General features: G+C 42.6%; 1 protein-coding gene across 1 annotated transcript in view; it reads left to right on the forward strand.

Annotated features, from left to right (window-relative positions):
- The window catches only part of LOC132793386 (protein still life, isoform SIF type 1), a 105924-nt gene extending 90094 nt beyond the window's left edge, over nt 1-15830 (forward strand). The window contains 11 exon segments of the mRNA XM_060803302.1: nt 2767-2948; nt 7173-7316; nt 8188-8382; nt 8446-8554; nt 10808-10987; nt 11070-11207; nt 11292-11449; nt 11874-12242; nt 12308-12545; nt 12640-12919; nt 13481-15830. Coding sequence (XP_060659285.1) covers nt 2767-2948; nt 7173-7316; nt 8188-8382; nt 8446-8554; nt 10808-10987; nt 11070-11207; nt 11292-11449; nt 11874-12242; nt 12308-12545; nt 12640-12919; nt 13481-15713 — 4226 coding nt within the window. The 3' untranslated portion in view covers nt 15714-15830.
- Nucleotides 15831-18756: the final 2926 nt, after the last annotated feature.

Below are 18756 nucleotides of genomic sequence, written 5' to 3' on the forward strand. Positions count from 1 at the left end.
TTTTATAAATAGTTAGCTCATATTAAATAATTAAAAAAATGTTCTAGAATTCACTTCAATTTGGTTCACACAATTATTAGATTATTAACATTAATTGAAGCTTTTTATATCTTTTCAAGAAATATTTATATCAATAGGCCAATATTTCTTCGTGCATCTTCTGCCGCTATAAATATTTAGTACAAAAAGGGAAACTTAAAGAATTTATTTAAAATTCGAATTTGAATATCTTACTAGGTTTGCGACTTTAAATTTTACGATAATTTATTTAAATCTCATTTTTGCTTGTCAGTAAATGATTTTTGTTTATGCTCAGACATGCCATTAAAAATATTCAAAACAAAATATGTAAATTTAAGAGTTTGTAGCCAATAGCATTATAGAAATTCGAGCTGCAACTACTGTGGTTGCCTGTTGTTGCTGTTGTTGCTGTCTGTTGTTGTCCTTCACCTGTTCAAATGCAATCGATGCCTTTAACAGCCTCACGTTTGCTAACCGAAGTTTTCCCTCTCTGCACGTATCATAAACTGGGAAAACCTCAGTCCACGCTCCCTCCCTGCCTCTTTTCTTTGGGGGCAGGAGCCATAGCCATCATAGTTAGGAGTAAAGCCACTAAAACTCTGTGAGTTTATGGCCAATGCACAAATTTAGTTTGGCACGTTCCCAACCTGAACAACAAGCAGAAGCAGCAGAAAGGCAGCAAACCAGCAAACCGAGAGCCAGCAACCAAACAACGACAACAAACAACAACGGACAACGTCTATAAGTTATTAGCCTACTCGCTTGTTGTTGTTATTGTTGTGGTTGTTGTTTTCACTGTTGTTGCTGGCACTTACAAAGGGACTACGTGCAATTTGTAAGAAGACCGCAAGTTGAAATTTATAAGGCGGCAATTTCAATATCTTACACACACACACACTTATTCTATAGTAAAGTATATATGTGTGTATATGTGTGTGTGCGTATGGTGTCAAATTTGAAGCAAAATGTTCATAAAATTTGTAGTAACCAATTTGCATGCGCAGCAGCCAAGGGACCACTGAGCATCGAGAGCAAGAGGAGTGCAACGAAGTAGAGAAAATAGGCATAGTCATAGACATAGAGTCGAAAGCTAGAATAGAGCATAGAGAGCATAGAGCAGGGCATTGAGAGTAGGGCATTCAAGGACATGATTTTTAAACGTTTCCTGGCGTTGCCAAAAACTACTATATAAACTGGCACACACACACTCACACACAGATACAGTCGTACACTCATACTTACAACTGTATACAAGCCTCATATATGGCCCATAAATTTTTTTCTCTGCTGCTCGCTGTTTCTTCTTATTTTTTTTTTTTTGGGGTAAAATCTTTGCGCTGTGCCTGTGCATGTGTGTGGTTTGTATGTATGTGTGTGTGGTGTGTATATGTGTGTAGTCTCATCCTGTGTTGGCCCGCAATTCGCTCGCTCGTTGAGCCTGCTGCGGACGTTGTGGCAAACACATCGCAGCAATAATCATTACAGCTTGTTGTGGCTCTTGTTGATGCCGTTGTTGCTCTCGTTGTTGTTGTTTTTGTTGTTATTACGCTCAGCTTTATGCGCCGCTATTCTTGTTGTTGTCGTTGTTGCCAATTCAGTGCTCTTTTTATACCCTGCACTCAGTAAAAAATTACCTAAAAGGGGTACATTAACTTGAACTTAAGCAAAAGAGATGCCTCTTCCTTTTTACTTAATATCAACAGTCGAGTGAATTTTCTATTTCAAAATTACATGTCATAAATTACATTACATATTAAATTGCTATAGAAATGTTTTCTGAAAGCCTAAAAAGATCTAGAGTTGCTGCAAAGAAAAACTTTTAAATCTCGGCTTTTCTTTTGACTTTTGACACAGCAAGTATGTTTTGATATGAATTTTCAATACCTATGAAAACTGCTTGAAGCCATGAACTTTAGCTTTCAATAATCTTCTAGTTTATTTCATTCAACTTGCTTACAATTACAACTGCTTCATAAACTAACAAAGTAGAGGAACTATAATGATGCTTAGCCTACGCTATTGCAAAGCGCCATCTATTGCTCAACTACTAAAGACAGTTTTGTAAAGTATTTTACAAATTACGCATACGTCACCATAAAAAGTGTTTGACAACTTGACTATTTCAATCTTATATTGTAAATCTAATATTCAACTTATTTTTTTCATCACAATTGCAATTAATAAATATAAATATTAACGAAGCAATAATGAAACTTAGCTTAGGCTACGACAAAGCGTCATCTATTGGGCAACAACTTCAGATAGTCTAAATTATTAAGAAAATTAAGTATACGTCACTATAAGAAATGTGTTTCTTGCTTGACTATCTAAGAGATACCGCCTATAGAATATCTGCTAGTCGAGCACTCTTTGCGCTACAATGTTTCTACTTTGTGCTTGTTTCTGGGTTGTTTTTTGTTGCTTTTGAAACGCCATTTGCGCAAGTATTAAATTCCTGCTGCTCTTTTTATTGCGCAAACATGGAATTTAAAATTAACAAACAAGCTGCAGCAGAAACAAACAACAACAACAATAACGGGGGTAACGAATAGCCATCTTAATCGAACTTTAAAGCTGGCCAAAAAAAGGCAGAAGCACACAAGCAAACAGGCCCAGTGGCAACTAATTATGAGCAGCAAGAAAAACTAATAATACTCTCATAATCGTAATAATAATAATGATAATAATAAAAACATGACTAACTGTTATCTTAACTCACACCCCCGACTCTTTCTCCAACTGCAGATGGCACTGGCAAGGATTTGTATTCACCGGAGGCGGAAAGTTCGCCGGCGCCCTCATTTGTGGAGCCAACAGTATCGCAATTGGCTGTGGGTGCTGGCGGTGTCTCGGGACTGGGCGTGGCCAAGCCCACATCGCGCACCAGCAGCTTTGAAATTGAGAATCTGCTCAAGACCGCGGAGCAAGTAAGTTATACCCATTCCCCTTACACCCCTGCCCCTTAGCTAACTCCTCCCCAATAAAAAAAAAATAAATTTCACATCTTTGTGAAACGTATTCGCATATAAATATATATATATACATATGTATGTACATATAGCTATATATAGCTAATATAAACATGACCAAGAAGAAACAAAACGCAAACACGTTAAACGCCCCTTTCCATCCTTTTCACCACTTCGCCTTCCTTAAACGTTGAGTCTTGGTTGCCAAAAAAAAATGCAGAAAAAAGGGGGAAAAAGATGGAACACATTCAAGTTGAGCCCGGAACTTGGCACTTGGCTAAGGCAGCGGGCAAAGTCAGTTCCAATTGCTTTGAACTCGCTGAGCGGAAACGGAAACTATTAAAACGAGCGCCAAACACGAGCACACACAGCTCAGGAGGAATACAGGGGGGAGGGGTGTGCGGAGCAAGGAGGTGGCTGGGATGTGGTGCACTTCTGATTGAAATGTGCACAAATTGAAATTTGCCAAAGCTATGAAAGAGAGTGAGCGAAGGAGGGAGTCTGCTTCTTTCAAGTGGATTAGGGGTTTGAAGGCAAACAACAAGCAACAGAGAAGCTGCAAGAGCGTCAAGGAGGGACCGGGGAGTGGCTGTCAAGATGTCGTAGAAGAAGCAGAGGGAGGAGAGAGAGAGAGAGGTGCACTGGCTACGCTGAGGGGGCAAATTTGGCCTATTGGGTCTTGTTTTGCTGCAAGTCACCAAACAATAAACGTCACAAATAGAAATGGGCTGGCATAAAAATATCAAGGATATATACACAACAAATATGCTAGACAGACAGTGGAGCCGAGGGGGAATACATGGGGATGGCACGGGGGGGCACAGCAGAGACAACGAAGCGAAGAGAAAGAAACGCAAAGATGCCACAGAATGCACTTTGTTTCTGGATATGCTTTACCCAAGTGTGCTCGAAACTGGCAGAAACCCACTTCATTTAATGATACTTGAACACTGTGACACACAAACACACTGAGGCCGACACACACACACATACACACAGAGGCACACACAGACACACACATGGCTAGACAGCAGGCAGCTGTGAGTGACTGGAGAGTCAGGGCGTTACATAAGAATCCTTTTAATTCAAGTTGACATTTCGCACAGAGCGCCAAGAAATTCAAGAAATTTTCAAATTTTTCATCTTTGGGGCATGACGCCAGCAGCATCAGCAGCAGCAGCCGTTGGTTGCAGTTGCAACAACAATGTTGGCACTCAGCAGCTGGCCCATAAGCCTCACCTGGCAGAGCTACCCCCTCTCTCCCTCTCTCTCTCTCCGCCCCTTGCCCCCTTTGTGGCAGCCTCTTTGTTGGTTTTGGGTCGTCGACGACGCTGTCGCCGCTTATGCAAATCAGCGACGTTGCAACAAGAAAGAAATGCAGAACAATAAAACAGTTAAAAGTAGACAAGAACAAGCTGCACAACAACAGCAGCAACAGCAGCAAAAAGAGAGCGAAAGAGAGACGGAGAATGAGAACGAACGAAATAATAATACACAAAGTGCAACTGCATAAAAGTGAAATGTCTTTCACAATGCCAACGTACAACGACAACTACAGCGACAACGACAAGCAGCAGCAGTAGAAGAAGGCAACAAGAACAATTCAACTGAATGTTGCACGAACAATGACAACTGAAATTTCATGAGATTGTTGTTGCCACACTCGCCATGTCACAGCACAAGAACGAAAGAGCGACAAAGACAGAGACACAGAGACGGAGACGGAGACGGAGACAAAGTGAGAAACAGGCATTGAGGAGACAGCGCTGTAAACGTGACAAAAATATCAGTTAGTCACGGCAAACTGGCAAACTTGCAAATATCGGGAGAATGGGAATGCGAATGCGAATCAAAATGATAATACCCATTATAATTGGCTCAAGTTTGTCAACGCCCAGCGCCGTACCGACAGATGGCGCCAGCGCGAATGCTAGGGAAAACGAGAAAATTGCAAATAATTTGACAAGTTTCGCTGACAACAATGGACACAAACTTAGAACAATTGAAATGTACTAGTTGTCGACGCAGAGCTTAGGGCAAACCAGCAATAGAGGGCGCCACAAGTTTGTGAAACTCGTTGCTTAAGTTCGTTACTTAATTTCTCTAGGCAAAAGGTTGGCTACACAAATGCAACAAATGCAATAAACTTAATTTAACAGCATTTACTGTATTTAGAGAGATAAATGTGTAGTAAACCAGTTATCCTTTAATATACAAATTGAAAGCATTTAGACTTGCATTTTATGCTAAGCTCAGCGGCTGCTCGACAATAGATGGCGCCCGCAAGCGCAGCTTAATGCAAGAATCCAGCTCTAGATAACACAAGTCAGCAATAGATGGTGCCACAAAAAAAAAATAGTCAAAAGGTTAGCTTAAAAAACAAAATAAATGCAATAGAAGTAATTGAGTTGTTGTGCCTTATTCAACACACTAACAATTGCCGCAAGCTACTCGAACATTATGTGAACGCTTAATATTCAAATGGAAACCATTTAGGCTTTACATGCATCTTCGAGCAATTGGAATTTAACATATTTTACGCTGAGCTCAGCGGCTTCCCCACAATAGATGGCGCCCGCAAGTGCAGCTCAAAGCGAAAGACAAAGTTATGTATATTTGTTGCAAATTGTACACTTATTTGCATAAGTATTGCAATTTAAGCCATTCTTTCAAGCTAAAGTGCAATTTGCTTGCTGAATTTCAATTGAGTTGAGTTTGTGAACACACATATATCAAATACCTCAAAGAGTGCGCTGCAGCAGGGAGAGAGGATTTTGAGCTAAGCCTTTCGGCACGGTCACGCTGTCATCGCCAACGCCAACGCAAGCGCCAATGGACAGGCAGACTGGCGACAGGCGGTGGCCCCTCAAGCTGCTCGCATTCGCATCACTGTCAAGCACAGTGGTCGCTCTCTCTTGCTCTCTTCCCTCTCCCTTGCGCTGTTGATTTAAACTCTGACCTTTTGCAAATTGCACAGCACTCAGACACACACACACACACAAACTAGCAAAGAAGAAGAGGGGCAAGGAAAGGGCAGGCGAATGTTAGGCGCATAAAAATATTTGTTTAGGCATTTACAATGCAAATTCGTTCAATATTTTGCTCAGCATTGCTGTGGTCCTCGGTAGAGGCAAGAAGCAAGAAGGCGTGGCAAGTCAATTTATCCGAGTTCCGGTCAACGCGTCATTTAACACTTCTCTAAGCAAGGCAGGCAGACGGGCAAAACAAACAGCAGATCTAAGAATAATAAAGCCAAGTTAACCCCAAAAAACAGAGAAAACCAAAGTCAAAGCAGAAAAGGAGGGGAAAAAAAAACTAAAAACCAAAAAAGCCGAAAAACGCAAACAGTGAAAATCAAGAGAGCTCAAACCACTGTGCAAGTGACATAAGAAGGGCTGAAGATTTGCGCACCTCGACGCTTTATGCAAAATCCGGTTGAGTGTGCGACTGTGTGTGTGTGTGTGTGTGTGTGTATGTGTGTGTGAGAGTGGGTGTATGCACACACACTCCATGTCAACCGTCAAGCGTCAACTGTCAGTGCCAAATGTGCTTGTAACCGCACACAAACAGCGACAACAACGGCAACGACAACGACCACGACAACAACAACAACAAGGAGAACAACAACAACTAACTATGACAAAACGACGCCCCCGTAACGTAAGTTGGACTTACGACAAGGACGTGACAGTCATTTAGAACCGCAGCCTGGCGTCGTTCACCCTTCGTGTGTGTGCGTGTGTGCCTATGTGTGTTTAAAGTGGCCGCCGCGAGAGTTTCGAGCAGCCAAGCCAGCTTAACGATGACCCCAAACCACAGTCGCACCCTTAGACCCTTAAACACCCTCCGCCCCCCTCTCTGAATCTCTCTCTCTCTCATCCTAGTTGCCCACTATAACTATCGCCGTCTATCTATCTCTGTCATGCTAACTTCATTTTTGTTGTTTATTGTCATTTATTTTTGGTGTCTCTTTTTTGTGGTCTCGCTTCGTCTCGCCTCGTTTTCGTTTGTTTCGTTTCACGATCCTCATCATGCAACAACAACAACACCACAACAACAACAACAACTATTACTACAACAAACACAACACAATCTACCAAAACGTCCAACCAACCAACCAACAAAACCAACCAACCCGAACCCTGACCTGTTAAGGTTACCGGATTTTGTCGTTCACCTCAGGAAACGCGCAAATCGAGCCCCACGGGTTCAGTCACATCGTCGGTCTCGACCACAGCGCTGACACCGTCACGCCAGCTGACCGATGCGGAGAAGCTGCGCAAAGTCATCATGGAACTGGTGGACACGGAGCGTACCTATGTGAAGGTAAGTCGCATCAATCCTATTATATGGCTTCTCAGAAGTCATCTCTTTTGTCTCCTTTTTAGACTTTGATTCAGTTCAAAGTTCTCAGTACTCGTTTTTCTGTTTTACTCTCTATCTGCTTTTTGGTTCTTTCATTAGTCGCAAAAGAGAGAGAGCGCGCGCGCTGCAATTAAAAATGCAAATTTTAATCCTTTAACCAGGCGGCTTTAAGCCCAAACGAAGTCCGGGTGTCCCAATGGTCGTGGTCCGAGTTTTGTGCCTCCGCTTGGTGCTGTGCTGTGTGCTGTGTGCCCCAGGAAGCATACAAATAATTATTATAATTTAGAAATTATGTAAAGCGCCGCTGCGGCAACGTTGCCAAGTCTGAGTCTTATCTCAGCCACAACCCACTCACGTTTCCAGCCTCCTCTCGCCGCTTGCCTCTTGCCGCTTGCCTATCCGCTGGCCGGAAGTATTGTTCCAAATGAAAGCGCGCGCCTGCGGCTATGCTACAGTTTTTTTTTATCCTTCATATTTTTATTTACTGCTGCCCGAGAATATATGTGTGTGTGTGTTGGTTGTCCCGTTACTCGGCAAACTAAAAGTTGTTCAACTACCCAAACTGGACGCCAACTCAGCCTTCGCCCGCACCTCCTCCCTTCTCCTCCTCTCAGCGCTTCGTCGCTGTCTCAGCCAAGGGAGTTGAAGCGTGTTGCGGGCGTCTGCTGCTGATTTTTTAATTTAATTTATGCATTTTTTTGGCTCTCATTTTTTCTACCCTCATCTCTCTTTCTCGTATCTTTTTGTGTCAACAAATTTTAATTTATTGAACAACAACGCCGCGAACAACTTGCGAAACAAAACAACTGAATTACACTTTTGCATGATGCAGCACTTGAACAATCTACTGGAACACTATCTGGAGCCCATGAAACGGGAAACATTTCTATCGAATGCGGAAATCAATGCACTCTTTGGCAACATACACGAAATTGTCACATTCCAGCGACAGTTTCTGCAGAATCTCGAAGAGGCGCTCGAACTTGAGCCCGAGTTCAACAAATTTGAGCATTGCGGTCAATTTAGGGTAAGCATCATCTTTTTATCTAACTCTTTTGTTGGCCAACACTTTAGGTTTTGAATTTTATAGAATGTGCTGTTTGCGATTGGATCCGCTTTTCTCTATTATGTCAATCACTTCAAGCTCTACTCCTCGTTCTGTGCCAGTCACAGCAAGGCGCAAAAGGTTCTGCATCCAAGTAAGTAAACAAATACATAAATAAATAAGCAAAATAATTAATAATTAAATACAAAACAAATGTATTAAACAAGGAATTTATTTAGTTGCTGTAAATTACGCATACGCCTCATAGGAAACAACTCGTATTTAAAGAAGAATTTATTTAGTTGTTGTAAATTACTCATACGCCTCATAGGAAATAGCTCATGAATAAAAATAGCAATGACTTCATTTAAAGTCACTTCATTCTCAATTAAAATTGAGTGCAATTTAAAATCATCGTTCGGCATGCCAGAAAGTAATTTGTAAATGCGTCAGAAATTCTTCAAACTTTCTGCATTGCAATTTAATAATTTTTCATACTATTCTTTAAGCAAAAATCGTTGAGTTATTCATGAAATTATTAAAATGATACAAGAGATTGCTTAACAATTCATAGCAATAATCGCAAAGTAATTTGAACTGCAGTCAAACAAAGTTTCGCTGTCGTAGCAAGTTGATTACGCATACGCCGCGTATGCCAATTAAATTTTATTATTCGATTACAATTTGAAAAAAATACATTCAATTCAAATATTCATAACATTGTTTAATAATTTAAAAAAATAATGGAAATACCTTTGATTGCAGTTGCAATCATAGCAGTAAAATATAGATTGTTTTAGCAGATTTAAATTTAAAGTAAACTATTGAAGTCTCGTTTGACAAATCAAAAGTGTTTGCCATATGCATAAATACATATATAATGAGACAGACATTTGTGTGAGTGTGAGCCTCAACTATTGCAATCAGCGTGAAGCGTCAAAGTCTATTTGAGTTTGGCTTGTAAACGGAAAGTAGTTTGGTTTTTTTGAGGGATGGGGGCGCGTAGAGGAAAGTTGTAAAAGTCAAACAAGCGACAAGTTTCGAACAATTGGCAAACTATGCGCTTCAATTGTTGTCAGTGGCTGGCGCACAGCTGCCGCATGCCGCACTCCTTTAAATGATTTGCAAGTTAAATGAATAATTACAACCGCAAATGCCGAGACGTGGCAAGAGTCCCAAGTCCCCAAGTAGTAGCAGAAGGGGAAATGCGTAAAAGAGAGAGGGAGAGCAAGAGAGTGTTAGAGTTGGGGGAGTGTCAGCATATTCATATTCATGCCATGCCAGCAACTGTCAAGTATCTTTTGTTAATTAAACTTGTAGAATTATGACACGCTTGCAAATGGCGAACGGTGTCGAAAACTATGCCACGTTGTTGCCACTGGCTGTGGCAGCAGCAGAAGCAGCAGAAGCAGCAACATCAGTGGCAGTCAGGCGAATAAACGGCAGCAAAGTTCTTAGTTTGGAAAGCAGCTGGGACTCGGGACTTAGAGAACTACGAGAACTTGGGAGTCTCCGAGCTTAGGCGACAACATGTCATAATTAAATTAGACTTAGTCGCAGCTTAAAAACACTCAAACAAACATACAAAAGAGAGAGGAACGAACAAGAAAACAGAACAGAGAGAATCTCAACGAAGGGAGGGGCGTGGCAAGTGTTTTACAACTGCATAACAAAGTAGCTGATTGACAACAACGACAGCAACAACTCGGAAAAAAATTGAGGTAAAAATTTGCAATATTTACAATCAATGACGCAAGGCAGCTTGACAGGCTTGGCAGCTTGGCAGCCTGGTTAGGAGCTGCCAGTAGCAGCGACAGATCCGGATGGCAACTTTAGTTGCCAAAGCAGCTTTACGAGATGCGGCAGACCCTCTCGACTGTTGTTGGCTGTTGCATGCAATTTTATGCAAAAAAGTTGAAAGGATAATTAATTATAGCAAGAAGTGCACTTAAGTGCCTTCGTTACGAGCAGCAACAGCAGCAGCAGCAGCAGCACCAGGCAACCAGCAGGACAGACTGTCATTCAGGCAGAGACAGTGGCAGTGGCAGTGGCAGAGACAGAGACAGAGACTGGTGACAGTGGGATAGGCAGACAGGAGAGGCTCCAGGACAGGCACCATTAGACGCAAATCCGTGCAGCAGACAGGCTTTGACTGTGCGCCTTTATCAAAGCTTCTCAGCTGACAATAAGAACAAGTTAATGACATTTTCTTGTCAACGTTGCGCATATCCTTGTAACAGCATATCCTTGTCGCTCGCCCGCTTTCGTTCGTTTAATGGGCCAACGTTGCAATTAATGGCAACTGAAGCACATTGAAATCAAATCATTTGCCAAATGTCTCAATTTGCAATTGTCCAACCCAATTTTTCCCCTCCCTCCCCTTTATCCCTCTCTCACTCACTCACAGATGAGGGCAACCATGCACTGCAGGAGTTCCTGGCTGCGCGCAATCCCAAGCAACAGCACAGCAGCACCTTGGAATCGTATCTGATCAAACCCATTCAACGCATCCTCAAGTATCCATTACTGCTGCAGCAGATGCGCAATCTGACAGACACTCGGGCCGACGAGCACGTTCATCTATGCGGTAAGTCAAACCGTTTGAAGTCGACTTTTGCCATTTGCTCATTATTATTATTTTGTTTAATCCACTTTGCACACACTCGCAGAGGCACTCAAGGGCATGGAAAAGGTGGCGGAGCATATCAATGAAATGCAGCGCATTCATGAGGAGTATGGCGCCATATTCGATCATCTGTTCCGGCAGCATCAGAAGTCATGCAAGCAGCCCATCGATTTGAGTCCAGGTGGGTTACAACAGCAACAGCAACAACAACAATCGCATTCCACTGTAGCCAATGCCAATCCTCCACACTGCTGCGCATTCCCAGGCGATTTGCTCTACTACGGCGGCGTCGAGTGGCTCAACATCTCTGATTTTCTCGGCAAGATCAAGAAGGGCCTGGAGCTGCATGCCATGTGCTTTGTCTTCAAATCGGCCGTTGTCTTTCTCTGCAAGGAGCGTTTGCGTCAGAAGAAGAAGCTAATGGTGGGTGCACTTTATTTATTTATTAATCTCTCATTATTTTTGTAGTATTTATTAATGATCTATTTATTTATTAATAAACGTTAAGAAGCAAGCATAATTCCAGATAAATTTATAGCTAAATTTGAAATATATTAAAAATTGAAAAACATTTAAATGGCTTTTAGCATTTGCTGAAAGCTTGTTTATCATATTGGAAACAGAGTTTGGATAATGAATTCTTACAGCTTATAAAATTTATTAAATTTTCATGTTTCGACCTTTTTATTGAAAACATAATTCAGATTAAAAATAATGTACCATAATGTATACTATAAATATACATTCTTTTAATTTTATAATAAGTATTTAGCTAACTTCTAAAATAGTAGAAATAATCAACTTTATCCTTAAATATCGAATACTAATCTCACTTCTCCTCTTACAGGGTGTCTCGAGCAAGAATGCTCCCAATGAGGTAGAGATCATACGCTACCAGGTGCTCATCCCAGTCACCGAGGTGCAAGTGCGCGCGAGTTCGGCCAAGGACATGGACTCGCACTTCCTGTGGGAGCTAATACACTTGCGCTCGCAGCTGCAGCGTCGCTCCGAGAAGGTCTATGTGCTGTCCAACAGCACCGCCGACTTCCGCAATGCATTCCTCAAGACGATCCGACAGATTATACGCGAAAGCGTGCGCAACATGTCAATTCCCATGAAGAACTTTGGCGGCAGCTCTGGCTCCGTGTCTGGACTCTCTTCGCAGCTGGGCGGCTATGCGGGCAACTCACAGACTCTCGAAAGACCCAAGCAACAGGTAAGTTACGCCTTATAACTAAGCGATCTACTTGAGGTACTTAATTTCCTTTTCCTCTTTAGCAGATTACCATTGTGCATGGTTCGCATACGCTAGGCAAGCCGAAGAAAAAGTCGGGTTCGCAGCGTCACTCGGCGGGCAACATCGATTACGACAATCTGTCGGGCAGCCAGGAGGGCGATGATCTGCCCCCCACTGTGGGCGTGGTCCACTATGCCCCGCACACACAGCAGCAGCAACAGCAACCAGGTGGCAACGGTGGCGGCTTTCGCGGTCGCAGCAAGACCCTCGGCGATGTCACAGGTTAGTAGTTTACCCCTGAACTGAAGGCTGTCACATGTTGCTAATCCAAAACTATGCGCACTTCATTGTAATCATCAATCGTCATGCCATAAAGATATCATTCAATCCCCCGTAGATTCGCAGCAGCCACCACATCAAATGCAGCAGCAACAACAGCAGCAACAGGCAGCTGCTCCGCATCAGCACCCACATCCACATCCCCATCCACGTGAACCGCCGCCACCGCCGATCAGGCAGCCGCATCTGCATCATCACAGCACGGACATTGAACGCATCGATCCGGGCACCAAGTCGGAGGGTGAGGAAGATTCGCAGCAGGGCACAATCAGGCCCAAGGCCACGCTGGGCCGCACGCCCAATCACCTGACGCTGAGGTAGGTCTCCTCTCATTTGTATTTACAGTGTAAACTTTATACATTGCAACCTTAGTCGAAAGTCTCAGGCATTAGGCCTTAAGCCTTAAGGGAAGCAGTGCGCTTAAAGACAAGAACTAAGCCTTAAGCCAAGCATTAGTGGACACACAATAAATTTTGCCTTAGGGTATGATTTAAGCCTTAAGACAGACGTTGAAACCATATTAAATCGATAATTCTACTATAAAATCATTTATGCGATAATGAAAGAAATTTTAAATTTGAAAAATAAAAAAATTTTAATATTGACATGATAATTACACAGTTCGGCAATAACTTACTAAAACTTAATTAACTTCAAATCTAAAACGATATTAAATAATTCTGGCTTCTGGCTAAATTTAAAATGCTCATCATAAATCGTCAGCTTAGAGCCTTCAGTTCTTTATCATAATGTAAACGTATTAATCGCCGCTATCCTTAAGGCTAAGGTTGCAGTGTAAACGCAGTCTTAACGTATTTCTTACATCCCCTCGTAACGCTCGCTTATCGCTTGACTTTCGCTCCTCTCTCCTTCCGTAGCACCACATCGACGCTCTCAGTGGGCAGCACTGGCAGCCAGGCGCGCTTGATACAATCATCACATCCGCCAGCCAGCTATCAACCGGTGCTGATGAAGGATCTAGGTAAGAGCAGCGAGTCCGAAATTGAATCGGAATCCGAGGCGCATGCCGCCCAAGTGGCAGCCACATTTAATCTAAGTCTAGGCAGTAGCGGTAGCTTGTTTGCCACCACCACAACCATTACCACAGTCAGTAGCGATCCCGATCCCTATCCTTTGTCCCTCACCCAAACACAGACCCAGTCACTGAGCCAAACCCTGCGGCACTTGTCGCCACGCCAATCGCCACGACAGTCGCCCAAGCAAGAGATCGAAGTAATTGAGATCTTCGAAAGCGAGGCGGAACGCAATGCGGCATCTCAGCAGGTGGCTGTTGTGCATCAACATCCCTCAGGTTCCCGCGACTCCCAACACAAGAGACGGGAACGCGAACGAGACTCAAGCAGCAGCTCGGGCTGCTCGGAGCATGTTGCCGAATCGGATGCCACCTCACGCTACATGGACAAGCACCTAAGCGATCTGGAGCAAGAGAATCTGGCAGCGGGCACTTGTGACATTGCCGCTTACATGGCCAGCCTTCGGGAGAAATCTTTCGACGCGGCTGACATTGCCGAAGAAGCCGCAGATCAGCAGCAAAACGACTCGAGTCTGTCGCCCGAGCCACAGACCATTGTGGAGAACACACAGCAGACTGTCACCGTGGACATTGAATCGCCCTCACGTCCGGCCACCGAATCGGACAGTACAGGAAATACCACAGGACCTTCGGAGCGTTCGGGTGATGAGACAGAGGACGAACCAACAAGCTCGCTAGCGTCGCACATTGTGGTCATCGACAAAAAAGTGGACAAGGTGTTCAAAGCCAAGTCGCCAGAGCGCGGAACGGCAGCTGCAGCAACTGCAACTGGCGCAGTCAAATCAAAGAGCAGCAAGCGACAAAGCATCTACATATCCCCAGACCGTTGCAAGTCCCAAGGTAGTTCCCCGGTGCGCATTATCAAGATCAAATCACCCAGGAGCAGCGTTAGTGAGCAGGGAAAGCGGCTGAGCATTTGCTCGAGTCGTGACAACTCGCAAGATCGTCTGTCCGCTGGACGACGCACACCGAGTCCACGTCGCAGCTCCGAGGGTGGCGGCGGCATATTGAAGCACACAAATACCGGCGGTGGCATCTTGAAGCCACCCGCAAGTCCGGCGAAGTCAAAGAGTCCCGATCGCAGCTGCCTGAAGAAGGGCGGACCTTCGCACGTCTGCAGCGCGGAGCCAACTACAGCAGCGACCTCGCTATCGCCACGAATCTCGCCCCGAAGCAGCGTGGATCACTTGTCCCCAGATCGTGCCAGCATCTGTCAGCGTCACTCGCCGCGAAGCAGCTTCGATAGCCGCGACGGTGGCTCCGATCACAACCTGGATGTACCCTACGGTGGCTCGAGGAAACGCAGCATGTCAGCCCACGGCAGCTTCGAGACGGGCCACAAGCCTCACGCCCAGGAAACATATCAATACTATCCGGTCTACGACAATCAGACCTGCAGTGATCACTATGTGGCCGCCGCACCCACAACCAGTCGTTATGGCGGCTCCGGTAATGGACGTAGTCGCTTGAGCAAGTCCCTAGAACGTTCGACCTCTAGGGACAGCACCACAAGTAGCTCCTATCGTGCCTATGGCGTCTCCCCCGAACGCAGCTACGTCGTCTATAGCTCCGGACCTTTGCGTTCCCAGTCGGCAGAGAACACTTTCTCTCAGCCTATTTACGATGCGTTACCCCGACAGGCGCCACAGCAATACATGCCGATGACAATGCCCATGGTCAGCTACATGCAGGAGATGGACATGGATATGGAAATGGGCTATGGACCACCGCCCAGCTGTCCACATGAGCCGGCCGGGCAGTCGTCGTACCAGCTGAGTTCCTCGGCACCTGAGTACACCACATGCATTGACTGTCTGTATCAGAAGCGACCCTCCTAGCATAAGTCCCGCGTGCGGCAAAGTCGCACGCGGAAGAAGACACCACGTGGCATGAGTGGCATGCCAGGAATGGGAGGAATGACAGGAATGACGGGCATGGGCAACATGGTGGTCAGCACACAGCCGACAGCAAGCGGCGGCATGGGCTACATGCCAGACATGGGCGGTGATCAAGGCGGCTGCGTTGATTGTCACGATTACTTCGAGATACATGTCTAAGCTAAGGGAAGAAAGTGAATGATAAGGAGTACGAGAAACTGAGACGGAAACAGGGATTTTATGAGACAGTTGAATTAACCAAAGATAAAAGCAACCAAACAAAAAAACAAAACAGAACAAGAGTAACCCGAAATGCCTCAACTAAATAATTATACAACAAAGGAAAATATGCGCAGTTCAAGTCTGGAAAATATTAGTCAACAAATTAAAATACAAATAAATATACGTAAAACGCGAAAATGCAAAACTAAACTGGAAAACTAAACAAAATGTTAATCACAAGGGATTGAAAGCAAACTACTTGACACAAACACTAAACTCTACACTAAACTACAATACAAAAAAATGCACAGCACTATTACACTGCACTACAAAACAAGACGGAAGCGAAGCACAGTTTAATGAGTCATGTTTAAGTGTTAGATTAAGTCAGAAAGAGCAGCAGCTGCAGCTCCTAGCAAACATACACGTAACATATACGACTACGCATACCCTAACTTTCTAGTGGCAAAAGCGAGCTGGTTTTTGGGGAGGCTGACTGCCACGCCCCCCGCACATTTCAGGTTAATTATTTCAGTTGCTAAGCGGCAGAGTTGCGATGCACAAACAAATGTGGCACAAGCAAATGAAATGTGCTGCAACGGAAGTTGTGCGTTCGGCAGCAAACCAAGCAAAATTACGTATACGCACAGATGACGCATACGCCGCGTTGCACACAATGCTCAAGTGGCGTAATTACGGGAAAGAGCAAAAGAGAGAGAAGAGAGAGATGCAGCAAACTAAAGTTGAAATTCATACTCGCACTCAAGTAAACTAACTAGGAGACAACTTCACAAAAACAAAAAATAAAGGCACAAGGCTGAAGGATATGCATGTGTAGTCCTATGTAGGGTAAAAGTTGTAGGTAAAAAGTCAGCGGCCCAACTATTAGCCGAGCACGTAAAACTGTGTCGCTGCCATTTCCGAATCGAAAACATTTTTAATTACACACACACAGAAATACTTACACACTTGCAGCTGCTGCTCGAATGCGTATTTAAGTTTAAGGTCTAAGTGAAAATGCGGGTTGGCAACATTCTATAGGTTAACATTATACACACACTACCTAAGCAAAAAAAGATCTGAAATCGAGACAAAACAAACCAAAAACCAAAAACAAAAAACAAAAAAGGGAAATATTTACATTTACTCGTAGTTAGTTAGAGAAAATTGTCAAAAATGTGTGCGCGGTGTTGTGACAAATAATTTGCATATATATATTATATATAGTATACTATATACGAATTGATTCACGTGATCTCATTTCATTGATTTGTAATTCCATTTCGATTCACATTGAGAACTAGGCAATTATTCAATTAAACAAAATACAATAAATGTATTGAAGAATGATAATCGTAAGTCGTACCTCAATGTTCAGTATTAAATACAAAAAAAAAAATACAACAAATAATTATATTATATTGAAATTATATTAAATATTAGTGCTAAACATATACATACAACTATAGGATTATATTATGGGCAAATCTGAACGCAATGGAAACCAATAATGCATCAAGAACTTGAACTTCCCCTCAAATTTTTGGTTGCGTTCAGTTCAGCAGCTCAGTCGCATACATACATATATACATTTATCTTATATACAACTCGCATATAGACTAAGTTTGGGTGTCTACACAAGATTAGATACACTATATACAAACAAAAACACACTCATATATAGACGGACTTACAAGATCAAATGTCAGGTTGTTCAAGCTAAGCAAAGCGAAAAAACAAAAATACAAATACCGAAAATAGTTGAAATCAAAACATACGATAATACTTAAGATAATCGCTAACTCGTAACTCTACATTACATACTCTAACTACTAACTACTAACTACTACTACGTAAAATCGTGTACAGTTTACACTGGGCTTTTCACAGCAGCAAAATCAAAATGTTCAAAAATCAAAAAATGAAGAAGTTTCCGAAATGACGAATCAAAAACTGAAATAATAAAGTTATACAGCAACTATGATGCTAACTATTAAACCTAATTAAATATACATATATAATATACAAACAAAATATATGCATACATATTGCATACATACATACATACATACATACTCGTACCATAGACAAATACGTATAAAAATAACTAAATAAAGTGAGAACTAAAACAAATGCTGCGTTGCGTATAAACCTTAATCGACCAGCCACTTCAAAATGTTATTTGCGGGAAATGCAAATGCAAAACGCTCCAAAATCGAATGCAACTAAAGCAAATAATCAAAAATAAATAATCAATCGAACAACATCAACAGCTGCAGCGCGATGAGAAAGAAATCAAATAGCAAATAAAATGATAATTAAGCTCACACATTTAAATAACGAATATTGAAAAGTAAACAAAGCGAAAAGCTAATTAAACAACAATCCAAATTAATGTCAATGGCTCTTTGGACAGCGACTAAATGACAGCCCATCCTCCCACGCATCCCCGCAAACCCCTCCCCCACAATCCGTCCCTATCTACCATACCATACCATAGCAATGATAGCAATAGAAATTAACATAAACCCAAAAACCAAAACCAAAACCAAATCGTATGTTAGGCACCCAAAAAAGAATTAGTTATGAATTGATTGAAATTTTAAAATAAATCTGAGTTGGTTTAGTCTCGAATCATTTAGCAGGTAAGTGTGAAAAAGAATTCATTGTAATTAGGTGCGTAATTTTAATATAATTAAATTGCATTAGAGTTTAAACAATTGAACGGGTGATATTTAATTTTGTTATTGCAAATTATCTCCAAGATAAATGAATATAAACAAAAATCGAAACAAAAAACCTACCTACTGACATACCAAAAAAATACTAAATTCAAAACTCAACTTCAAATCAGAATCCGACTCAGAATATCTTTGAATTTTAGCTAATGCAAAAAAAAGAGAAAAAACAAGGGTTTAGTGTATAACTGTTGTAACAATTACACTTGATAGCTTAAAACCAAAAAACAAATAACAATTACTACACACAATAAGTATATTAT

This window comes from Drosophila nasuta, chromosome 3, assembly GCF_023558535.2.
Source record: "Drosophila nasuta strain 15112-1781.00 chromosome 3, ASM2355853v1, whole genome shotgun sequence".
NCBI lineage: Eukaryota > Metazoa > Arthropoda > Insecta > Diptera > Drosophilidae > Drosophila > Drosophila nasuta.